The sequence below is a fragment of the Lepidochelys kempii genome, chromosome 15 (genome assembly GCF_965140265.1).
Source record: "Lepidochelys kempii isolate rLepKem1 chromosome 15, rLepKem1.hap2, whole genome shotgun sequence".
NCBI classification, from domain to species: domain Eukaryota; kingdom Metazoa; phylum Chordata; order Testudines; family Cheloniidae; genus Lepidochelys; species Lepidochelys kempii.
In genome coordinates, this window is record NC_133270.1 from 4,009,920 (window position 1) to 4,034,635 (window position 24,716).

At 55.0% G+C, this 24,716-nt stretch overlaps 2 protein-coding genes across 6 annotated transcripts in view; one reads left to right on the plus strand and one right to left on the minus strand.

The window, feature by feature from the left end:
- Nucleotides 1-18,235, minus strand: part of POLE (DNA polymerase epsilon, catalytic subunit) — a 37,056-nt gene extending 18,821 nt beyond the window's left edge. For all 3 annotated transcript variants that reach the window (XM_073312605.1, XM_073312604.1, XM_073312606.1), the window contains exons 1-24: nucleotides 18,115-18,235; nucleotides 17,890-18,025; nucleotides 17,570-17,650; nucleotides 16,455-16,499; nucleotides 15,314-15,406; nucleotides 14,775-14,929; nucleotides 14,003-14,144; nucleotides 13,538-13,618; nucleotides 13,110-13,217; nucleotides 12,470-12,580; nucleotides 12,138-12,223; nucleotides 11,232-11,351; nucleotides 10,308-10,440; nucleotides 9,503-9,616; nucleotides 8,582-8,794; nucleotides 7,345-7,452; nucleotides 6,562-6,690; nucleotides 6,188-6,290; nucleotides 5,909-6,055; nucleotides 4,902-5,047; nucleotides 3,440-3,588; nucleotides 2,901-2,993; nucleotides 2,527-2,671; nucleotides 1,365-1,522 (exon numbers count right to left, since the gene is read on the minus strand). In XM_073312605.1, coding sequence (XP_073168706.1) covers nucleotides 1,365-1,522; nucleotides 2,527-2,671; nucleotides 2,901-2,993; nucleotides 3,440-3,588; nucleotides 4,902-5,047; nucleotides 5,909-6,055; nucleotides 6,188-6,290; nucleotides 6,562-6,690; nucleotides 7,345-7,452; nucleotides 8,582-8,794; nucleotides 9,503-9,616; nucleotides 10,308-10,440; nucleotides 11,232-11,351; nucleotides 12,138-12,223; nucleotides 12,470-12,580; nucleotides 13,110-13,217; nucleotides 13,538-13,618; nucleotides 14,003-14,144; nucleotides 14,775-14,929; nucleotides 15,314-15,406; nucleotides 16,455-16,499; nucleotides 17,570-17,650; nucleotides 17,890-18,025; nucleotides 18,115-18,179 — 2,861 coding nt within the window. In that variant the 5' untranslated portion in view covers nucleotides 18,180-18,235. The remainder of the gene's footprint in view (nucleotides 1-1,364; nucleotides 1,523-2,526; nucleotides 2,672-2,900; nucleotides 2,994-3,439; nucleotides 3,589-4,901; nucleotides 5,048-5,908; nucleotides 6,056-6,187; nucleotides 6,291-6,561; nucleotides 6,691-7,344; nucleotides 7,453-8,581; nucleotides 8,795-9,502; nucleotides 9,617-10,307; nucleotides 10,441-11,231; nucleotides 11,352-12,137; nucleotides 12,224-12,469; nucleotides 12,581-13,109; nucleotides 13,218-13,537; nucleotides 13,619-14,002; nucleotides 14,145-14,774; nucleotides 14,930-15,313; nucleotides 15,407-16,454; nucleotides 16,500-17,569; nucleotides 17,651-17,889; nucleotides 18,026-18,114) is intronic.
- Nucleotides 18,236-18,539: 304 nt separating this feature from the next.
- The window catches only part of PXMP2 (peroxisomal membrane protein 2), a 37,205-nt gene continuing 31,028 nt past the window's right edge, over nucleotides 18,540-24,716 (plus strand). Inside the window, exon 1 of one of the 3 annotated variants that reach the window (XM_073312256.1) lies at nucleotides 18,540-18,717. In XM_073312256.1, the coding sequence (XP_073168357.1) occupies nucleotides 18,605-18,717 (113 nt within the window). In that variant the 5' untranslated portion in view covers nucleotides 18,540-18,604. The remainder of the gene's footprint in view (nucleotides 18,718-24,716) is intronic. The other 2 variants (XM_073312254.1, XM_073312255.1) reach the window with 2 other exon arrangements.

Genomic DNA, 24,716 nt, shown 5'->3' on the forward strand with positions numbered 1-24,716 from the left:
ATTTGGACTGAAGAGCAGCATGGAGAAGACAAATACTATGGCAACTGGAAGACAAGAGAAAGATGTAAAGATCAAACTCGGAGAGAGAACTAGAACAAACTGTGTACCTTAAAGGACTAGTATTGAAGAATGGGATTTGAGAAGATAACATTAAAAAAAAAGACTCTGTCTAGCTGTTACCACTTTGGGAAAACTCTAGATCTTGCAGAAGGGTAAAGACATTTTGATAAAAGCAGAAGCCAAAGTATCTGAGGCACCCTCATGCCAATACTGCTGGAGTATAAGAAAAGCCGATGAACACAAGATTTTGACTGCAGAAATCAACCGGCTGAGGGGAAAACAGAAGACTGCAGAAAACAAACAAAGAGAAGAAAATGGTTAGGGCAAGAAATAACGCTGTTACAGAAGATTCAAGAAAGAGGAGGATGATGGTTTGGACACTTCAAGAAGGATACCACACATGGGGATATGTACCAGGAGTGCAAGGAACCAGAAACAGAGAAAGACCAAGGATACATTGGATAGACACGGTGAAGAATGACAGAACAGAGACGATTAAAGATCACCAAAGCCATGAAGCCAGTACAAGACAAAGTGGTGGCAAGACCTCATTTGGGCCCTGTCGTTGCTGCTGAGCTGACAGACGGGAAATCCAGGAGAAGAATTGCCACAGCACATTCCTGGGGCCAGAAGGCTAGTGGGATTCAAACAACGATCAGATATTTGTGTGGCTCAGGAGAACGGCAGTTACAGGGAATTGGAAGGGATATAAGCCCTCATGTCAAGCTCTCACTGGGAAGGAATATTTCATAGCCACCCAGCGTGAGTTTCCTTGCTCTGTCCTCTAAAGGACACTGGACTAGATGGGTCAACAGTCTAAGCCCATCTGGCCATTCCTACACTGCCAGGTTTTCAATGGGGTTGCTTGGGCTGCAAGTCAAGGGAGAATCAGGTCCAACATAACTCAAAAGATTCTGTTGATGTAACATGGAGGCTGCCCAGTTAAAATCTCTGCCAGCAAACGGAAGAGCTAAGGCTACCCCAGCAATGCTAGGCTCTCTTCTGGCCTATGGGCACGTTTCACACCTTCCTGGGGGTGAACCAGAGTTAACGATAGAAGGTGCTCCCTAGGTCAGGCTCACCCCACTTTACTGCGGGTGAAGTCAGTTCAACCCTGGGGTGCAGTTGAGCCTCGTTAATATTGCAGCTGGAATCTGGACTGTTGCACTTCATGAGTTCTGTGCAGTGCTGAGCAGGTAAGAAAGCAGGGTCTGGCTTGCCTCACGCCCCTATCAGACTGAAGGAGAGCACGAACAGCCAACCTGCCCACCTCCCTTCTTCCCTCTGAGCAAAGTGACACTCACCGTTTCTTCAGTTTCTTGCCCTCCTCCTTGGAGGCTGGGAGGATCATGGCGAGGTATGGCCCGTCCACTTCAAAGAAGATGCTGTTCTCTGAGCGGGTAACGTAGGTGAGCGAAGCTGGGTCCACGAGCTCCTGGTACTGATCATTTGTGAAGCCTTCCTATAAACACAGCGTCATGGGACCACTTCACTGCACTGCTGGCCTGGCAATCCGCGGGGCAAAAGGGGGACATTCCCCCAACACACCCACCTGGAGTGACCCCCCCAAGGACCCGCTGCTCCCACAAACGAGCAGGGAAGGACAGCAAACACTCCCTGCTCCCTCACCAGGGTAATGGGCACCAGCCTGGCACCCCACAGGACAAGCCACACTCCCACGACCCTAGGGTGGAGCACCTCTCTGCCAGCCAGCTGAGATGCCTGACTGAGTCTTGCCTCCTGGTCTGCACTTCAGCAGGACACAAAATAAAAGCTTTACAGAGCACCTCACTCTGATTCCAGCCAGTGGGGGACTGGTATAGGCTGGGCTGGACAGAGAGGAGCAGGGTGCGCTGGGACCAGAGGAGGAGAGGGTGGCGGAAAACTATCCTGACAGAGGCGAGGCAGTAATGGGGTATAGGCAGCCTTCAGCCCCGTGCTGTGTTAGAGTGAGGAGCAGAGGTCAGTCTCTGAAGGTCCAAAGCCAGGCTCTATGCTGGGAACTGGCAGACAGGCGAAGGGGCATTGCACAGGTCCCTGGGGTCATAGTACCATTTAGCCAGCGTGCATAGACTGAAGAGAGCGTGTGCACACACAAATCCTGGGCTCTTGCTCTCTATGAGCTGGCATCTGCACTGTGCTGCAGGTTTCTGGGACTCTCTCCCCCACCCTCAAGGTGCCAGGCTTGTGCTAGTGATTCCACAGGTTGGCACTGGGCAAGCAGCAAGTGAAGCTCCAAGGGCCTGTTCATTCGTGGTGACACAGTACTGGAACAGAAGCTGCCCTATAGGGTGGCCCCCGACACCTGTAATTCTCAACAAAGGCAGAGCAGCCTTCACTGGCTCCATGCGTGGGTGAAGGCCAAGATCATTCTCCCCTTTGGGAGAGCAGGTCCGCTGGAGTCCTCCTCTCCTGTCCTTCCCTCTCCACCCCCTCCCAGCTAGTCTACAGTGGGGCTGGATTTACCTTCACCAGGATGTTCAGCATGGCACCAGGATAGGAGATTGTCACCTTGGGCTTCTTCGCATTGGTCGATTTGATGACAAAGTTTTCTGGGAAGCTGTTGGGAAGGACACACCAGATTCCGTCTGTGTCCAGCTCCAGCGGCCTCCTAGGAAGAGAGAGCACAGCTTGGCAGAGAGAAGGGCAGGGCCTTTCTGCAGAGCACACCCAGTTAACACGGGCTGCTGGATGGAAGAACCTGCAGGTGGCAGAGCCTTTGTAACCCACATCTCTGCTGATTCACAAGCCCTCATGTCATGTGTCCCAACGGGATGGTCCTGCAGCCAAGGCCTCTCCCCCAGTCCTCCCCATGGTCATTAACCCCCTCCGGCACTTACCCAATCTGCTCGATCAGCTCCCTGGCCTGGGTGATGATGTTTGCTCCAGTGAAGCAGACAATCCCAGCCATCTCCATGGAGTACCAGCGGGCCCTAGTGGAGAGAGGGGCCAGATATGAACAGGAGCTGGCAGTGAGCTCATGTCAACCTTTGGGAAAAGGGCATGGCAAGGAGCCCCAGAAGGGAAGGTCAAAGAGCAAGAGAGTGACGCCCAGTGATAGGTTGTATTCCCTTCCCCTCCCGTGACTTGTCTGGTTAGGCTGTAAGCTCTCTGAGGCAGGGACTGTCTATTTCTGGTTGTTCAGGGCCCAGAACAAGGGGTCTTGCTCTGGGTTGGCTTCTAGGTGCTGCCATAACAGCAGTAGTAAGGAGAGTGGTACAGGGAGCACTCACAGGCTTGAAAACCAATGAGAAGCTGGGGAAGGAGGGGGCAGAATCACTGGAGTGACCCCTCCCTCCTGAAACATCTCCCAGCAGGGGGCTGGCAAGGAGGAGCGTGTGTCTAGCTCCCCTCAGAGAGGGTGGCAGGCAGCACCCACCCTTTGCGCATTACGTAGCCGTAGAAGGAGTTGAGGATACACTTATGCGCCAGCTGTAGGGAGTCATAGAGGATCTCCATGTTCTTGCAGCGCTTCACTTCGGTGGCGTCTCCCATCTCTGTGGCCGCAGACAGCTTCTTCTTCCACACCTGAGAGAGAGAAAGAGAGCGCGCGCCACACACGCACTCAGAATGCTCCTGCCCAGCTGCTACAGACATTAGCGGCATCCAGTTATTCCCCAAGATAACAGCCCGCAGTAAGGCATGGGTGCTCTGGGATCAATTGCCTAGACTCTACATTCCTTTCACCGGGACCTAGGGAACAAGATCTCATGCAAGATGGAGAGGAGCTTTTCTGCTTCACCCTCAGCTCTGAAGGACACGATCCTCGCAGATGTCACACAACAGCAGCCGAGCTGCCTTCGATCAGCTCTGCCCCCGTCTCATTGCACAGATGCCAGCAAACTGCAAAGGTGGGAGGAGACGGGATAAATCCAACAGCAGAGCCATATGGGTTGGCAGGGCCTTCTAGCCCAACCCTGTGCCTGGGGGCAGGACTGAGGCAATTACTAAAGATAAGCTGCAAAGCAAAAGATGGTTTGGGCCTTTGCTGAGCCCTTTTGGAGACAGACTCGAGGATCTTTCGTTTTTTCCTACATGCATTAGGAACATCCGGTCCCAACAACCCTCTGCTGGACAGCCCAACTGGTGTTGGGACAGGAGCGTGACATCACAAGAGGAGGACAGCTGACCTGTAGCTCTCTGGGCCCGGAAGTGAGGGGCTGCAGAGTCTTAGGCATCGTACAGCTCAGCAAAGGGAAAAAAACCAATCAATGGGCTTTGATTCCCAGCCCCCATCTCTGTGCCATTCCCTTCGATGAGCACCCACAGCCCAGCCCCCATCTCCAGTAGCTGGGACTCCAAAGCCAGCTCACCCCAGTGCCTACAGTAAAATCCCTCTTGCTGTTTTACTCTGCTGCAGCACTTCCCTGCCTCCAGGGAGGAGGGGAGCCGATCCCTGTCCCCTTTAGAGCAATTTGTATGCTTAGGGTCCCCCTCTCCCATCTCTCCCTCACCCAGCTCTCAGCCTTCCCCTCCCAGCCTGTCTCTAGTCTGCAGCCCTCTCACCTCATGGCTATCTCAGTTTAAATGTGCTGCCCCAAACTGAACCCAGGGCAAGGAAACAGGATGCCTGGATGCAGGGTTGGCTGAATCCCGGATGAACTAAACATGCAGCCACTCAGCTCACTGGTGTAGCAAGTGATTGGGTCTTGGAGCTGTTCATGCCTCACAGCTGCTGCTTTCTGAGTAAGATGGATCAGTGGTGAGACCCAGTTCCCTCCCGGAACTGCCACATGGAGGGACCCATCACTGTTCTAAGCTTGGGTCCGATTCAGCAAGCTGGCCTCAGAACTTGTGGCTACCCCAGTGACACCCAGGACAGAGGGATCCGACCGCCACACCTTGTGCAGCCCCTTGAACTCATAGCGACGGTCTCTGAAGGCTCGCACGGTGTCCACGTAGAACGAGTTCTCCCGCTGGCAGATGGTGGTGACGCGCTCCTCCACCTTGGTGACGTGCAGCTTCTTATAGGCCTTGCGGCAGTAATCTGTGCCAGAGAGACAGCAGAGGCTGCTTAGCCAGAGACCAGCACGCTCACAGGGGTGGCTCACCCCGACAGGTGGGCACAGGAGGATGGCAGCAGCAACTAAGGTTTGCACGGGGCAGGCCATAACAGCAGAGAGAAACAGCACCTGCCAACACAGGGGTCAGGATGGGGGGGCATACAAAAAGAGGGATGGTGCTCACCTCATGCTCCTCTCAAACCCAGGCTTGGCCTACAGCCCTTGAATAGGGGGATGGGTCTGCTAAACAGTGACTCACAAGCAGTAAAAACGCTCACGGTGTTGACATTGCCATTCATCATTAGGTTTCAGAGTTAAAACTCATCAGAGATGAATGCAGCTGATCATGTCTCATACAGAATCCAGAGCACTGTCCACAGACTACAGCAGGGAGCCATGGAGGGTTTTCTTCACAACCCAAAGGGTTAGAAACTCACTGCCCAGCCCCAATGGGGGCCCTCAGAAGAGAGCTGGCGTAACAGCCTGCTGACAGCAGACATGATCTGTCTTGGCACGCAAAGTAACTCCAACTTCAGCAGCTAGGAAGAAGCAGCTGGTTACAAGAGCACTCAGCACATGGACAGAGAAGGGTGTAGGATGATAGATGGAAGGGAGAAAGCCAGTTGTGCCTGCGTAGCCAGTTTCTAAATTATAGTGCCATTACAAGCTGGCAGTGGGTTATCCCTTAGAGCCCGCAGATTGTACCAGCATGGACTAGGCAAAGAGGGGAAGCTAATCTGGAGAAATATCTTTAGGAGAAGCAACCCTTCAGCATCCAGATGGAGCAAACTGAACCACAAGGTGCCACGTGCTCAGACTTCATGTCATTTTAAGCTAGTTCTCACCTGCCAGTCGCTTCTTCTCAAACTTGGCCTGTTCCTCGCGGGACAGCTCATGAAAAGCACGGGGCGGGCCATCTGGGTACAGTGGGGGCAGCTTCTCTGACTCCAGCTGCTGCTGGATGCGGTGGTACTCGCTGCGGCTCGCGGGCACTGCAAGGGAAGGACAGCCATGAGCATGTCTGAGCAGGAGTCAGGGCAGGACTGTTCCTAGGCCAGGCTCCAGGGTCTCCCTGCAGGGTAGCACAGCGAAGGAACCTCTGCAAGCAGCAGAGCAACACTCACTAAATTCCCCTCTCCACTGCCAGGTCATCCGGCGCTGGCAATTGGCACCTGGCTTGTTAAAGTCACAGGCAGCGCACGTGGCCTCGTCCACCATCGCTGAGGGCTGGAGAGAGAGAGAGAGAGAGAGAGAGAGAGATCAGAGAACCTGGCTCTAACCCCAGGCCTCTAGCAACTGGGTTCAGAGCTCTGCCTCTTTATGGCTGCCAGCGGGTCAGAGGAAAGAAGCCTATGTTTATAGCAGGCCCTGCCAAATGCCCGACTGTCAGTACCCAGCCCTGCTTCCGCACTTCCTCCTGAGCAGGGAGTTAGCTGCTCTGTCTTTGAGCCGTGTCCCACTGGGATGCAAACCCAGGAGGAGGCTGCCTGCTACCTACCTGCAGCCTGTTCGTAAGGATGATGTTGGGGTACATGGCCCCCACGTCCAGATGGTAAATGAGGGGACACTCGATCCGGTTAGGAATGTCCTTCAGGGAGTTCAGCTTGACTTTGATTTCATCACACACCTGCGGTGAGGGGAAGAGGCAGAAACCAGACAGGAGTGAATCAGCAACTGAGCAGAGCATGCAGCACGGGCTCCCCTCCACAGGGACAAGTATGTCACTCAACTTTCACAGAATCATAGAATATCAGGGTTGGAAGGGACCTCAGGAAGTCATCTAGTCCAACCCCCTGCTCAAAGCAGGACCAATCCACAATTTTTGCCCCAAATCCCTAAATGGCCCCCTCAAGGACTGAACTCACAATCCTGGGTTTAGCAGGCCAATGCTCAAACCACTGAGCTATCCCTCCTCCTACCTTCCTGTGACCACAGAGCGCACGAGGACCTGGAGAAAGAGCTAACGGCGCACGAAGCTTAGAATGGGCTGCGTTCTGATCTTCAGCAGCACTGATTCCCTTAGCCTCAGTCACAGGAGACAGTTTCCGACGTCAACTATTTAATACAACGGAAATGGGACCAGACATAGGTATGCGGGGGAGGGGGTCCAGGCAGGGAAGAGGTGAACTCAGGGCTGAAAATAGCTAAAGCGGTTATATGATGCTAACACACACAAACAGGAAATGGGCTTGTCTAGAGAAACGCCATGTACTACCTCCTACAGGCCCCAAGCCGTGTCACACCCCCACACAGGCAGGAATCAGGACTAGGTCCAAGCTACCTCCTGGAAGTTGGTGACTTGATCCAGTGGCAAACCTTCCTCCTCCTCGATGGCATGCCGGAGGGTTTTCTCTACACGCTGCAGCAGGAAGTCGAAGGCAACAGGGTTCTGGGGGGACATCAGAATGAGTAATTATGAGGCTGTCTCCCGCTCCTCTCACCCAACCTCCCTCGCTGGCCTGGGGAAGGAAAGCAACTACAAACTCCTACCAAGCTGCCCATTCTTCTGTCTGCTTTAGATGGGCCTAGGACAACAGAAGGCATCCATGCAACAAGCCACTCTCCACACTGACCTACAGCTTACTCGAGGATGTGTTTCCCTCCCCATGATAAAGGCCATACATTTGCCTGTGATGAGGAGAGACAATCCAACCCAGGGTCTAACTGCACTGAAAGAGATGGGGGCACAAGCAGATTGTGAACAGTTAAGGTCACCAGCAGACCCTTGGCAGGCACTGTGCATCCTAGACCCAGATCCAGCCAGAGCCCTCCAGGCAGATGCAGCATTTCCCTACAAGGCTCTACAACTGCCATACCGTCTGCCACAAAGCTGGCATGAAACAGGAGGCTTCTCACAGCCGGAAAGCCATGTTCCCAGGATTATGAGCACACCCACACACCCCAGAGTTTCACCTGGGACAAAGCTGACCTAGTCGTCAGCTCCTAGTACACCCTTGCTGTCCCTAGAACCAAAGGGTCAGCTCTAACAAGGAGGTCCTCTTGTATTCAACCTACATGCCGCCCTATCTTCTGCAGCAGGAACGATCATTGTTGGGCTGACCTATTCCATAGCACTAGATCCATACACAGCACATCATACAGACCCCCGTCCCCAAGGATCGTACAGTCTAAAAGCCCAACAAACTCACAGCGAGTGGCATGCACCCAGGACTGCAGGTGGAAAGGGAGGGTGGGCACAGGGAGTGCTGTGGAAAGCAGCACCCAGATGAGAGTGGGTGAGAGACAAAGCAAGGAGAGGCATGGCTGAAGCAGGAGGGAGAGCAGGAGGATCATGACGTTCCCTTTGGCTTGGTTGGTTAGTTCCAGCTGTGGAAAGGTTTTTGCCCGTCTGAGCCATGTCTGGATTCAGGGGCCCAGAGCCAGAGGATCCCAGCACAACAGAAAACACCAAGGAAAGTAACTACTAATGGCCGGGGGGAGGAGTCTCCAGATGGGCTCTCTACACCCCTCCCCACCGCAGAAATGGGGGCGAGGGGCGATCACACCTAGGCTCACACCATTTTAAAGCGGCAGGGGATGTCGCTACGGAAGACCCCTGACTCTAGCGCCTCCACATGGCCCCCGACGTAGGTCTCCGAGTCTAGCACATGCCCATCCTCTGTGAGCTTGTTGAACTCCTGCTCCTGCTTGTTGGGGAAGATGATGTTGGCGTGATAGGCCTGGACCATGAGCAGCGCCTCGCACAGCGTCCCTGAGCCTTTCCGTAGCACCTGCAGGGAGAGACATGGGGGCACTCAGCGTCAGGACACACAGCCAAGACCAAGCCACCCAGGGGAGCCAGCCCTGTCACAGCACCACGTGTCAATGGGACAAGGTGCTTGGCTTGGCAACTCCCAGCTTGTGGTAACAGTGGGGAGCAGAGAACACCCTGCCCCGGAAGGGGATCCCTTAGGTGCCTGTGAACAACACATGGAGTCTTGCAGACTGCACCTCTACTAGTGACTGGGAGAAGGCTGTGGCTGTTGCATTAACGCTGACACTGCTGCCCGCCGGTAGGTGCCTGAACTTGCCCGTGCCCCGTCTCCCAGCCCTCCCATCACCGCCAGCATTCGCGCAACACGGGGAGACTTCCTCAAAATTGCTAGCACAGACACAGCTCCTGCAGGGATCCCTGAGTTACTATGGCCCAGGAGAGTGCCCTCTACTGGGCAAACGCCCAGAGCCCTGTGTAACACTGGTGGGAGCCCGATCAGCACACGCCCCGAGGCTCAGAACTCCAGCTGAAGTTACTGGGAGCTGCCGGTGCTCAGCACCTCCGAGCACCGCAAGAGCCACAGCCACAACTGACAGACACGGGCGCCCACCAAGTCCACCCTCATGTCTCAGCCCCTCGGCAACAGGCATGGCCGCGTTCCACCGGCACAGAGCACTCAGCTCCTTTGCCCGCCCAGCACGGGCTCTGGCTCCTGAGCACTCACCTCGTCGGGCTCCATGGGGATGATGGTGCACAGGGCGAAGATGAACGGGTGCACGTACTTCATGTACATGTAGTAGGTAGCAACAGCGTCGGACACCGAGTAAGTGGCCAGTGTCTGATGGGAAACAGCAAAGAGCTGGATCAATTCAAGTGGAGCTCAGCACAGGAGACTAGCAGAGTGACGCCTGCCCCGTGCCTGTTCCCTGCTGCACATGCTACAGCCTGGGGGGGTGATGTGGGCAGCGGGCAGTCACAGACCGTAAAGGCTGTCTGCGAGCTGTATGCTCAGAGGCCCCTCAGCTCTGAGGGGACAAGGAAAAGGGCCACTTGCCATGTAACTGCCCATATGCCCCATAGTGCTGGAAGCGGGGAGACTGCTTCCTGTCCACACAAATGCTCCATAGCTGATGACCCGCCCTGTCCATGTGTACACAGAGCCTTCCCCCTGCTTTAGTGGAAGTGAAGTTTTGCACCGTCACAGTACTTCTACGGCCCAAGTGCTTCACCTGCGGTAGATGAGTGACAGGTCCCCCGTTAGTGAAATCAACATGACAGCACCAGGAGGGATCCCCTCACCCCTGCCCCGGGCAGGCTCAGCTGATTACATGGGAACCCCATCCAAGGCTGCCAGAAATACAGGAGGCCAAAATGACCCTCCAGCTTCCTTCCATGCCCACTGCATTAGCAGAAGGCATTTATCCCCACCCAGAACTAGCCCAAATGATCAGTGATGCGGACCAGTGCCCCAGGCTTCCCGGGGCCTGTCTCCTGACCACTAGGTCCAGAGGCTGCAGAGCGGAGAGTACCTGAGGCTCTTCTGTAGCCATCCGGCACATCTCTTCGGGGTCCAGCTCTACCGGGTCGTAGCCCAGCTTTGCTTTGGCTGCTGCTTTCAGGTTGTGGCTTCCCACGGGGAGGTAACTGTCTCTCTTCACCCACCTGAGGAGAGGAACCAGAGTGCCGGCCTGTGAACGGAAGCCATGAGCCATTCTGCGCCAGGAAACCCTGAACCACACGGGCAGCACCTTTATAAGTCAGACAAGTGGGGGGAGGGCCTTCATCCAAGGTACCAGGAGCCAGGCCTAGTGTAGGGAGGGGCTGGGCATCTCTGCCAGTGCCCTCAATTCTGCTCATCTGCATTCTCTGCTACCTCAAACCACCACCCAGCCCCAGCCCACCTCAGCCCACCTACATTAAATCACTGAGTGCAGGGGACATGATCCTGGGACTGCCAGCAGGAGGAAGGTGGCTATCTGGATTGCAGATCCCATAGGAACGGGACTGACTAAAACACTCGTTTCTGTCACAGCTCCCTGTGGAGGATTTGCCTCGCTGCACAAATGTCCCTCCTCCACCTCTCCTGGGTCCCCGAGCTCAGACTGCAGGCTGAAATGTCATCACCCACCAGCTAGGCAATGAGACCAACCCCTCTGGGACTTGTCAGCCAAGCCAGAGCACTAGCAGACATCTCCTGAAAAGAAGGTTGCCAGGTCCAGGCCTTAGCTTGCTGCACCACCCAGACCCTAGCATACCCAGCAATGGACATGGAACAGCCAAATAATGGACTGACCCACCAATGCAATGAGGCACTATGCATGAAGCCAGCAAGCAATGTCTCCTGAGGGGCAGCGTGCCAGCCAGTGTCCATGTTTCTCTGGAAACAGGCACTTTACAAAAGTGCTCCGCTACCCAGAGCCATAGGGGCACAGAATGGAGGCAGCATCTGGTACCTTAGACAGTCCATGTGGATGCACTGGGAGGCTTTGTACTCCCCTTGGCTGTCCTTTTGGAATCCAATCTCTTGGTACATATTCATTCCATGCACTGCTGCTCTGGCTTCCACAAAGGGCCTGGGGAGGAAGGCTGAGATAGTACAGAGGGTTCACAAACACAGGCACCTTCACCCCTCTTCCCCTGGAGAAATGCTTTCAAACCTGGCTTCTTTTATAGACCATGTAAGCCAGAGCTCCTCCCTGCCCCCTTCCCTTTGCGGCTACAGTACAGAGTTTGGACCCTAAGAGTCCCCTTGGCACAGTGTTACACAGAGGATGGGCACGGCTATTCAGTGACATTCTATATCTGGATGCAGGACTCAATGATCAGTCAACCCAGGCTGGCTAGAGCTCCCCAGCTGCTCTCCTCTCCTCAGCTCACTCTGCAGTTTTCTTCGTCTCCTCTCTGTTCACTGCCCACCAGTTTTGGGATCAGCAGCATGTAAACATGGTGGTATTTACCCCAGAGACAAGATGTGGCTGTGCAGGTGGCAGAGCAGGGCTTGGAAAGCCAGAAGTGACTAGATTGGAACATCCAGGGTCACTGCTTCAATGCTAGGAGCTGCTTCCCCACTGTGAGAGACACAGCTCTGCACCCCACCTCCCCCACATTGCAGGACTCTGTAGTCTGGGGTCTGAGACCCACGGGCTTTGATCAGTCTCACAGCATGGAGAAAGAGCTCTTAAGAGAGGGTGTTCCAAGACAGAGGGTGGCTGAATACTCAACATGGATCGGAACAGCCTTGCACAGTCACCTTGTGACTCCCTGGAAATGAAGGAGGGACACATGGTCTAGTGCCTACTCCTGGAACCCCCTGCCCCCCAGCATAGGGACTGCCCTATGGTTTCCACTTCCATCCTTACCAGTCAAAGAAGTCCCCATTGTAAGTGACCATGATGGTGGGTTTGGTCTCCTGGACATGCTCAAACCACCTCTGGATTAAATGGGCCTGGATTTAAGAGAAAGGTGAGACGTGGATATAACGTAACCTACCCTCTGCTCTCCTTCTCGCAGGACCTGATCTGTTCTCGCGTGATTAAACACAGGAAACAAAAGCTGTTCATGTGTTGTGACTGGCACTATGATCACATTGTAATCCCCAAAGGAAGCAGCCAACTCTCTCTGGCCTGCCTAGACCTCAGTGGATGACAGGTAGCAATTTGAATCTCTTGTCTTCCAAACCGAACCTACTCACCTCATCCAGCTCGTTAAAGACACAAAAGGGACCCTCATACTCCGGCTTGGGAGTAAATTCAAAATCTTCAATATCCTCAGAGACGATCTCCCTGTTTGTGATCAGGTAGCCCTAGGAGGCAGCAAAGGAGAAGGGCTAGTGAATGCCTGCACCGCAGTGCAGTGTACTTGGGGAGAGCTCCACAGAGCCAGCTTGGCCAGTCCTTGGGGCTGAAGATGCTGGTGGTACATTAGCCAGTGCAATCAGATTGTTTTGGCCAGACAAGGACCTGTGTCTGTCACCAGGCTTGACAGGTTGGGAGGCCTCAACTCTGGCTCAGTGCTGGGGACTGGGAAGAGACAATGCTGTAGAGTCCTGGATTTTTCCCCACACCCTCCCAGGTATTGCTGCTCATCCAAAGAGGGGGCCCCCAGCCCCAGATAGGAGGAGTGCAAGGTTTTGTAAGAGAAGACTGAAAGGAAATCCCTTGGGAGCCCTGCAGTCTCTGGTGTAGATATTAGTTTCACTCCCTGAGCCATTCCATAGACACTAAGCAATATGCAATAAGACAAAAAGGAGAAGTTGGCTGAAGTCACAGGTGGGCTCGCAGCCTGACTGCTGCTGGAGTGTGTGGAAGCAGCAGCCCTGGCTGGACTGTTACCTGGCCATCAATCATGTAGGAGATCATCATGATCTGGTCTGTCTCTGCATCAGGGAACTTCAGGGGGAGCTTGGTGGTTTCAATGTCAAAGGCTAGCACAACAGGATCCTGAAAAAGACCCAACACATCAAGGTCAGCATGGGAGCCTGGATACGGACAATGTGATTCCAGGCTAGCGCGAGCAGAGATAATGTTCGAGTGAAGTGAGGCAGAAACACTGCTTGATCACATCACCTCCTAATCAACCCAAGTAGCTACCTTGAGCCCATCCTCTAAGCTTGCATTATGATCCCTTTGAAGGCTGTGGTACAAGACCAGCCACGTTTGGGAAAACTTCACCATTTCACTGATGGAAGCCAACTTCAAGCAGAGAATAACCAGCCACGCAGGAGAGGCACAGACTGCCCCACCCTAATCGGAGCACTCACCGGACGCTCCACCAGGTCATCTCGGCGGGTGATTTCCGGAGGGTACATGCTGCCCCGATAGCGGACATTGTACCAATGAGCCTGTCGCAGCAGGAGAGAATCAGAGGAGCTGCGTTAACATGGCGTCTCCCAGTACCATGTGCTGGGTGTTGAACTGACACCTAATACATGCCATATGAAGGAAGGGCAGCACAGGCTAAACGGCCAGAGCAGGGGCCTGGGTGTTAAGGATCCCAATTCTGTCACTGGATCGAGATGTGGCCTTGGGCAAGCCATTTAGCTGCTGTGCCTCGGTTTCCACAGCTGAAAAACAGGGCTAACAGTAATTGCCGACATCACAGAGACTGACTCATTGCCATGGAGACCCTTGAATTTCCATCACCTCTGCCCCTCAAGGGCACAGCACTAGAACAAACGTTCTACCCAGTTACAAGCCCCTCCTGGCACACCAGCTTCTTCACTCACCACATGAATCTTCAGGTCGATGGATAGACGGATGTGGTAGGGCACGTCGTACTCCCGCATGTCCACTATGTTGTCCATCTGGTTGACAGACCTCTTCGAGGGCCCCTCATCATCCATGGTCAGGCTGCCACCAATTAGAGCACTACAAGGCGCAGGGGAGAGGGATGGTTTAAATAATCAGTCTATGCACAGGTCTCAGACTCAGGGGAATGAAGATAAGAAACACACTACAGCAGCTCTAGTCAGTGGGACCTGAACAGGACACTAGGAAGTGCAGCACCAGTAGATGTTAGGGCAGTCACCAGAAGGAACTCTTCCCTATTAATCCAGTAGCCAGCTTCACAAAAGGAAAAGAACAGTTATTTCCCTTAGGGTTACGGTGGTTCTTTGTGGTATTCTGTCTGTGCGGATCCCACTCAAGGTGCACATGCGTCTCATGTGCAAGAGATTTGCATGTAGGAGGCTCACGCTCACCTTGAGTGGGATCTGCATGGACAAAGGAGAACTGGGACATTTGCTGTGGTCACCAGGGCAAGCATCAACTTAGGGAGTTCCCTCCCCATCCAGAGCAACTGACATAAGGACCTGTAAACTTAATACCGAGCAAAGGAAACAGAGCTAGAGTTAAACCCTTTCAGTCCTGATTAGAGAAGAGGTAGGTCTGGGTCACATGGGGAACACCTTGCTAAGCACAGTACAAGAACATAAGGGAATCCTGCTGGGCCCTGGGACCAACCCCTCAAGATGTATTGCCAAAGAGGAGAACATCTACCTGGACAGCATGGACGTGTAGGTGTCGCTCGCCTGGTCCCGCTCCCTGTTCTTCTTCACAGCAGGAGAGATTTCCCGCCGCACCTTCACCAGGTCATCCACAGTGTTGAAAGATAGCTTGATGTAGTTCTGCTTCAGGCCCACCAGGTGATTTGGCTACAAAGGGGCAAACCAGCCAATGAGGAAAAGATAGTGAGAATAGTGGGGAGAGACTGTACAAGCGAGAGGCAGTTAAGAAAGGAGATGGACCAAGACAGACAGCAGGAGTTGGGGAGATGGAGTGAGAAGAGACCACAGAACAAGGGGCTGAGGTGTGTGTGGATGGGGAGAAAGGTAGGGGACAGATAAAGTGCCTGTCAAGAGTCAACATTATTTCCCATGATCAATGTCCAGGCCCTATGCCTGGTATGTGCAGAATACAGGACTGGAATAGAGCATACAGACCTGCCCGCATCCCACTCTCCCCAGACTTGTACACCGCTCCCCCATTAGAGCTGTGCAACCTGCCAGCAACAGGGCAGGGGGTGAGTAGTTACTCACCAAGTCCAGATCCTCTTTGGGAACCGTTTCCAGCTTTGCGATCTTCCCCTGGTACTTCTTGGAGAGGAAGGAGGACACTTCCCGCTCGCAGCCCTGCACAGAGACTAGAGCTTCAAGAGGGCAGCCAAAACCCTGCTCATCAAAGCAGAACAGATTTGCAGATACTGTCTCACCTGGGGCTGTGTCCTGGACCTCTAGATGTTCAGGGGCTTTAATAGTGGCCTGACTAGAAACCAATCTCTTCCACCCTGGCAGAAGAGTTTGGTTTTGTTTGTTTTTTAAAATGTAAAACCCCAGAACTGTCAGCCAAGCCCACAATTTTGCAGCTAACCAGGTGAGTTCTCCACAGGGGCAGAGTGACAGGACAGTGAACCCTCAGCCACTTACTGGGCCATGAACAGGAACAAAAGGTGCATTTAGTCACAGGATTGTGTGCAGAAGCCAAAGAGGGCTGCTGATTAGGTGCTGAAGGGCTCGCTGAGCAAGAGCACCAGGTGGCTGGTACTTTGAGGGGCAGCTCATTCAGAAACACAAGCAACTCTCCCCCGAAACACATCAGAAAGATCATGTACATTTGGTATAGCAACAAGTGCTGAATTCAATATTTTGTCATTTTAATGAATATTAATATTCATTTTAAAACATTTTTTTCAATTTATATTTTCACAGTTGCAGGAAAGTAGGCAAAGGTGACCAGCCAATTATTTCATGACAGGGGATGTTGAAATTCAAGTTTAAGCTTCATAACAGTTAAAACAGAAATTGTCAGCATCTCATGTCAAAATATACAAAGTAAACATCCTTAAATCAAACTCTAATGATTTTTCAAGCAGCAGTTTTCTTATTTGGCCTATCTGTAAATTTCGATTGTTAGCCATGGAAACATTTTTCGTTGGTTTGTGGGTGTTCAGCAAAAATCAGCATTTACCGATAAAAAACTGATCCCTCCAAGCCCAACTATAACCATGGATTTCTGTCTCCCTGGCTAGGACCTCACCCCAAGCTCTCTCAGGCAGTTAATGTGCTGCTGTCCCAGCCCCACACCTGCCTAACTCACATCCCTGATTCATAACCACGTCTGCCTCCAGACTCTATCCGAAGCCCTGTTTGCCAGCCCCACAGCCATGGAGTCCATACCCACCTTCCGGGTTGCAATATAGAAGTATGGTTTATAGGGCAGGGCCACCTGGAAAAGAGCAGACACAGTCAGCATGGCACTGGGTAGGTGGGGAGAGGCACGTAGTTCAGCACATTACTCGCTATGTGTTAGTGTGAGAGACACAAACAGACCTCTGGTCTCTCTTTCTCTTGCACAGACAATAGTCTAACACACACCTTCCCATGTACCGTTTGGTCCAGGGACACACACACACCCTCCCCACCCACCTCTGGCTCTCAAGCAGAGTCCAACAGGGGCCCTTCACACTCCAGCCTGTGCAGACAGATTTCCATGGCTGAGTAAATTGCCCACCTTAAAATCTAATCAAGAAGGAATTAAAGCATCTGGACGCCTAGGAAAAGCAGAACTCCTGAGCAAGAACATAGAAGAGACTATAGTAACACCCACTCACGCAGCAATGAGGCACCACACAATGAGACCAGCACTGACCTCCTGCTACCACAGCCATCACTGGCCATTATGAGCAAACCTTGTGCGTATATCCTCACCTGCCTCTGACTGAGGCATCGGATACACAGCAATGCAGGCATATGTTATGCATGGGGCCCAATCCCACCTCCAGCCAACCACCCCTATTTACACCTGGCAGCACAGACGTGAGGCTGGAATGGTGATCAGACAGTTTCCTTAGCTGTATGCGGTGTTGTTGTAGCCATGTTGGCCCCAGGAGGTTAGAAAGACAAGATAGGTGAGGTAATCTTTTGGACAGTTGGTCCAATAAGAGATATTACCTTGCCCAGTTTGTCTTTCTGTTTCCTTAGTGTTACTCACAATGTCCTTTTAGGGATTAAAGGAGAACCAGGAAAGAGTCAACTGAACTGCAAGGCAACCTGCGGGGTCTGTACCCCTTAATGCAGCTACCCAACTCCCTTCTGCGCCCACTTTGTCAATGTGACTTGTGCCCTAAGGAGGAGCAGCCCTTTGGTGTTAATCCTCCGGTGTCAGTCAGGAAGTGGTTTCCAGTGTACAGCTCTGCAAAGTCTTCCCCCAAACCATGCAGCCAGACTCCTCTGTGCCCTCCAACGGCAGCTGCTCCCGCTCCTCCGTCCTCTGCACCCAAGGTTAAAGGGACTCACCTTAAACCTGCTCCCATCCTCCTGGATGAAGTAATAATCCACACAGCTCACCAAGCGTTTATCATCGTCCAAGAGCTCCGTCTGGGAGAGGGGAAGACAGCACATCACAGCCCCCCGCCCTAGGGCGCAGCGCCCGAGAACCCCGCAGCCCCCGCCCCAGACCCCCCCACGCCCAGCCTGTCCCGCTGTGCACCGCCACCACAGGCGGCCCCCGCTCAGCCCCCCACTTCCGTGCGGCCTCGTGAGCCGCCCGCCAACGGCATCGCCACGCGCCGCCCCACACCCCGTCCCCCTCGCTCGCCGGGCCCGGCCCCGCCTACCGGGTGCATGTTGATCAGCCAGCCCGTCTTCTCCCCCGGCTCCTTGGCCCGCTCGAACCCGAACTGCGCGTCCAGCCGGTCGGTCCGCTGGCTGCGCTCCAGGCGCTTGAGGGCGGAGAGCCCGGAGCCATCGTCCCTGCGGAGAGCAGCGCGTCAGGCCGGGGCTGGCCGGGGAAGCCCCCCACCCCCGCCCACCCATCGCGCGGCCGCCCCGGCCCCCCTCACCGCGGGATGTCGGGGTCCCCGCCCGCGGGCTCGGCGCGGCGCCGCCCGCTGTTCCTCAGCACCATCCCGGCGCCGGCAGCGGAATTTCCCGCGCTGCGCCCAGCTCCCGCGAGATGTGCCTGACTCCGCCCCCTGCGCGGGCTCCGGGGCCAGTCTCCGCCTCCGGACGCTAGGCCAATCACAGGGCGCTCCTAGCGCACGCCCCTCCGAGAGCCAATGGGTGAGAGGACACCCTCTCCATCGGCCCGCCCCGCCCCAGGTAGGCCCCGCCCTGTAGCCACAACCCCACCTCCAAGCGATGCTGACCCTGGGCCAACACGGATAACCCCGCCCCGCGCGGGTCTGGTCCCGCCCCCGAGCTACCTGCCCTGACTCGAGCACTCGGAGCCGCGCCCCTTGGCTCGCTGGACCCGCCTAGCTGGCCCCTCCCGCCGGCCCGGAGGCGAAGGGCGCATGCGCAGTAGCCGGCCCAGGGTAGTTCGGCCGCGCGATGTGCCCGGCGCTCTCCAAGGCGCTGCCGCCGGGGCCGCTGCCCCGCAGGGTGCTCGCCCGGTACCTGCTGCTGCTGCGGCTCCACCCGCTGCTCACCAAGGCGGCGTCCAGGTGAGCACCGGGCAGAGAGACTGGGGGGGGCAGTCCCCCCACTCGGAGAACTGCCCCCCCCGGGACAGACCCCCCCCGCCCCAAACCAGGGACCTACTCCACCACCCCCCGGGAGTGACCAGGACCGACCCCCCCCTCCCCCACAGCCGGGGAACCGGGACCGACTCCACCACCCCCCGGGAGTGACCAGGACCGACCCCCCCTCCCCCACAGCCGGGGAACCGGGACCGACTCCACCACCCCCCGGGAGTGACCAGGACCGACCCCCCCTCCCCCACAGCCGGGGAACCGGGACCGACTCCACCACCCCCCGGGAGTGACCAGGACCGACCCCCCCTCCCCCACAGCCGGGGAACCGGGACCGACTCCACCACCCCCCGGGAGTGACCAGGACCGACCCCCCCTCCCCAACAGCCGGGGAACCGGGACCGACCCCCCCAAAAAAAACCAGGGACCTACTCCACCACCCCCCGGGAGTGACCAGGACCGACCGACCCCCCCTCCCCCACAGCCGGGGAACCGGGACCGACTCCACCACCCCCCGGGAGTGACCAGGACCGACCCCCCCTCAACAGCCGGGGAACCGGGACCGACCCCGCCTCCCCCCAAAAAACCAGGGAACTAGTACACCACCCCCTGGGAGAGACTGGGACTGATCCCCTCCCCCCCAGTCGGGGAACCAGCCCCCCCCGGGAGTGACTGGGACCGACCCCCCCCCCACAGCTGGGGAACCGGGACCGACCCCCCTCCAAAAAACCAGAGAACTACTGCACCACCCCCCGGGACTGACCCACCCCCAGGAGAGACAGGGACAGACCCCTCCCCCAAACCAGAGAACTACTCCACCCCCGGGAGTGACCAGGACCGACCCCCCCCCCAGCCAGGGAACCAGCCCCTCCCCTGCGGGAGACCGGGACTGACCTCCTTCCCTGCAGCGGGGAGCCAGCCCCCCCCACCCCCCGGAGAGACTGGGACCAACCCCCCCTGCTTTGCTGGGATTTGCGCAGTTGCCCTTAGCTGGGCCCAGCTTGCATCTCCCTGGACGTGGCTGGCCTGGCGTACCCAAGGGCAAAGTCCTGGTTAACATGGTGCCTGCTAACGCTGTGCTCCTCGCCTGCCCCACGTAGACAGAGCACCAGGTGTCTGGCAGGACTGTTCCCAGGGCAGAGGCCCAGCTGCTGTGGGATTGCAGGATGCTTGGCCCTTGCCCCCTTGCTCTGAGTGCACTCCATGGGGCTGGCACGCCACTTGTCAGCCTGTTCTTGTGCAGCAGCAGTCCTCTCACCCATGGGGCTATAACAGGCAGTGAGGGGAAAGCGGGGCTATATGTGTGTATGGGCTGCGGGGGATGTTACCTCTGGGCCGCTTTCTGAGCCAGCTGCATTCAGCAGACCTACAAGATGTCACAGTAGGCTGAGTTCAGCGGCCTGTGAGCAGTGATTTTGGGGGGGGTCTCTCCTGCTCACTCACTGAAGACATCGGCACAGCCTGCAGTGATTGCTCTTCTCAGCAGAGGCACCACGGACGCACTGGGTCACAGACACTGAGCTCCCCTCTAAACCAGACAGGTCCCTGCAGGGCAGGGACGAGATGTGTTGCTGGAATGGGAGAAACTTACCCTGCCCGGGCTGTACCTGCTCTGTCAATAATGGAGGGCAGAGGACTGTTTGTACAGCACCTAGCGCAGTGGGGCCCTGCTCCTATGATTGGGGTCCCTAGGTGCTACCACAGTCTAGATCAGGGGTCGGCAACCTTTCAGAAGTGGTGTGCCGAGTCTTCATTTATTCACTCTAATTTAAGGTTTCGCGTGCCACTAATACATTTTGACTTCTTTTAGAAGGTCCCTCTCTATAAGGCTATATATTATATAAATAAACTATTCTTGTATGTAAAGTAAACAAGGTTTTCAAAATGTTTAAGAAGCTTCATTTAAGATTAAATTAAAATGCTGATCTTACGCTGCCGGCCCGCTCAGCCTGCTGCCAGCCTGCGGTTCGGTTCATCTAGGCCGGCAGCAGGCTGAGCGGGGCCTGCGGCTGGGACCCCTGCTGGCAAGGGGCCGGCAGTGAGAACCCCGGGCCGGCAGCGGGCTGAGCGGGGCCGGTGGCTGGGCCCCCAGGCCAGCAGTGGGATGAGTGGCTCAGCCCGCTTCCTCTCAGCCCGCTGCTGGTCTGGGGTTCCATCCGCTGGCTCCTGCCAGACAAGGTCCCGGCTGCTGGCCCCACTCAGCCCGCTGCTGGTCTGGGATCCCGGCCCTGCCCACGTAGAGTGGGCACCTACCTTCTCCCTGGTTCTAGCCCATTCTCTTCCTTTCTCTGCATTGAGCTGAGGGTGGGAGTGCACAGGGCTGGGGGTGAAGGAGCAGGTTGGGGGTTGGGGTGTAGGGTCTGGCTAGGAGCTAGAATGAGGGGGAGCTCAGGGTTGGGGTGTGGCATGCTTACCTGGGTAGCTCCCATTTGGTGTGAGGGGTGCAGGTGGGAATGTGGGGGGGGCAGGAGCTCCTGTTTGGTGCTCAGGGTGGGGGTAGGAATGTGGGGGGGTGAAAGTCAGGGCATGCGGTGTGGGGGGTGTTGGAATCAGGGCTGGGGTCGTGGGAGGGTACCGGGGTCAGGGCAGAGGGCTGGGAGTGTGTACGGGTCAGGGTAGAGGGCTGGGGGTGTGGGCTAGGGTCGTGGGGCTGCTCCCAGCCCCCTGCCCAGAGTGGCTCACGGCAGGGGGCTGGAGGGGATATGCCCTGATTCTACCCCCGTCCCCTCCTCTTTTCCCTGGAGCCGCGAGCCTGCTGCAGCTCTGCTTCTCCCGCTCCCTCGCAAGGGCCATCAGCTGATTGGTGGCAGGGAGGGAGAGGAGGAGGGGCAGGAACCCAGCAAGCTGGGGGAAGAGGCGGGGGAGGAAGGAGCTTGTCTGCCCTGCAGCAACAGTTGGCAGGACCAAGCTTCTTCACCCTGCCCCCACTGGGGGGGGGGGGGGGTGGGCAGGAATTTTAATGGCAAGCTGCTGCCTGCCTGGGTCCCGGCCGACAGCTTCACTCAGCCAGCTGCTGGCCTGGGTTCGGCAGCGGGTTGAGTGGGGCCGGCACCTGGGACCTGGCAGGCAGCAGCATGCCATTAAAAATCGGCTTGCGTGCCGTCTTTGGCACGCGTGCCATAGGTTACCGACCCCTGGTCTAGAGAATAACACCAGTGTCCAGAGCAGTCAGGTTGGCAGCTCTTGCCAGCACTCCATGCACCAACTTAACCCTTCAGCTTCATAGAATCATAGAATATCAGGGTTGGAAGGTACCTCAGGAGGTTCTAGTCCAACCCCCTGCTCAAAGCAGGACCAATCCCCAACTAAATCATCCCAGCCAGGGCTTTGTCAAGCCTGACCTTAAAAAACTTCTAAGGAAGGAGATTCCACCACCTCCCTAGGTAACGCATTCCAGTGTTTCATCACCCTCCTAGAGAAAAAGTTTTCCCTAATATCCAACCTAGACCTCCCCCACTGCAACTTGAGACCATTACTCCTTGTTCTGTCATCTGCTACCACTGAGAATAGTCTAGAACCATCCTCTCTGGAACCACCTCTCAGGTAGTTGAAAGCAGCTATCAAATCCCCCCTCATTCTTCTCTTCTGCAGACTAAACAATCCCAGTTCCCTCAGCCTCTCCTCATAAGTCATGTGTTCCAGTCCCCTAATAATTTTTGTTGCCCTCCGCTGGACGTTTTCCAATTTATCCACATCCTTCTTGTAGTGTGGGGCCCAAAACTGGACACAGTACTCCAGATGAGGCCTCACCAACGTCGAATAGAGGGGAACAATCACGTCCCTCGATCTGCTGGCAATGCCCCTACTTATACATCCCAAAATTCCATTGGCCTTCTTGGCAACAAGGGCACTGTTGACTCATATCCAGCTTCTCGTCCACTGTCACCCCTAGGTCCTTTTCTGCAGAACTGTTGCCTAGCCATTCGGTCCCTAGTCTGTAGCGGTGCATGGGATTCTTCCGTCCGAAGTGCAGGACTCTGCACTTGTCCTTATTGAACCTCATCAGATTTCTTTTGGCCCAATCCTCCAATTTGTCTAGGTCCTTCTGTATTCTATCCCTACCCTCCAGCATATCTACCTCTCCTCCCAGTTTAGTGTCATCTGCAAACTTGCTGAGGGTGCAATCCACACCATGCTCCAGATCATTTATGAAGATATTGAACAAAACCGGCCCGAGGACCGACCCTTGAGGCACTCCACTTGATACCGGCTGCCAACTAGACATGGAGCCATTGATCACTACCCGTTGAGCCCGACAATCTAGCCAACTTTCTATCCACCATGTAGTCCGTTCATCCAGCCCATACTTCTTTAACTTGCTGGCAAGAATACTGTGGGAGACGGTGTCAAAAGCTTTGCTAAAGTCAAGGAACACCACATCCACTGCTTTCCCCTCATCCACAGCGCCAGTTATCTCATCATAGAAGGCAATTAGATTAGTCAGGCATGACTTGCCCTTGGTGAATCCATGCTGACTGTTCCTGATCACTTTTCCCTCCTCTAAGTGCTTCAGAATTGATTCCTTGAGGACCTGCTCCATGATTTTTCCAGGGACTGAGGTGAGGCTGACTGGCCTGTAGTTCCCATGATCCTCCTCCTTCCCTTTTTTAAAGATTGGCACTACATTAGCCTTTTTCCAGTTTTCCGGGACTTCCCCTGATCTCCATGAGTTTTCAAAGATAATGGCCAATGGCTCTGCAATCACATCCGCCAACTCCTTTAGCACTCTTGGATGCAGCGCATCCGGCCCCATAGACTTGTGCTCGTCCAGCTTTTCTAAATAGTCCCGAACAACTTCTTTCTCCACAGAGGGCTGGTCACCTCCTCCCCATGCTGTGCTGTCCAGTGCAGTAGTCTGGGAGCTGACCTTGTTCGTGAAGACAGAGGCAAAAAAAGCATTGAGTACATTAGCTTTTTCCACATCCTCTGTCACTAGGTTGTCTCCCTCATTCAGTAAGGGGTCCACACTTCCCTTGACTTTCTTCTTGTTGCCAACATATCTGAAGAAACCCTTCTTGTTACTCTTAACATCTCTTGCTAGCTGCAACTCCAGGTGTTATTTGGCCTTCCTGATTTCACTCCTGCATCCCCGAGCAATATTTTTATACTGTTCCCTGGTCATTTGTCCAATCTGCCACTTCTTGTAAGCTTCTTTTTTGTGTTTAAGATCAGCAAGGATTTCACTGTTAAGCCAAGCTGGTCGCCTGCCATATTTACTATTCTTTCTACACATCGGGATGGTTTGTCCCTGTAACCTCAATAAGGATTCTTTAAAATACAGCCAGCTCTCCTGGACTCCTTTCCCCCTCATGTTGTTCTCCCAAGGGATCCTGCCCATCAGTTCCCTGAGGGAGTCAAAGTCTGCTTATCTGAAGTCCAGGGTCCATATTCTGCACTCTCCTTTCTTCCCTGTGTCAGGATCCTGAACTCGACCATTTCATGGTCACTGCCTCTCAGGTTCCCATCCACTTTTGCTTCCCCTACTAATTCTTCCTGGTTTGTGAGCAGCAGGTCAAGAAAAGCTCCCCCCCAGTTGGCTCCTCTAGCACTTGCACCAGGAAATTGTCCCCTACACATTCCAAAAACTTCCTGGATTGTCTGTGCACCGCTGTATTGCTCTCCCAGCAGATATCAGGGTGATTGAAGTCTCCCATGAGAACCAGGGCCTGCGATCTAGTAACTTCTGCGAGTTGCCGGAAGAAAGCCTCGTCCACCTCATCCCCCTGGTCCGGTGGTCTATAGCAGACTCCCACCACGACATCACCCTTGTTGCTCACACTTCTAAACTTAATCCAGAGGCTCTCAGGTTTTTCTGCACTTTCGTACTGGAGCTCTGTGCAGTCATACTGCTCCCTTACATACAGTGCTACTCCCCCACCTTTTCTGCCCTGCCTGTCCTTCCTGAACAGTTTCTATCCATCCATGACAGTATTCCAGTCATGTGAGTTATCCCACCAAGTCTCTGTTATTCC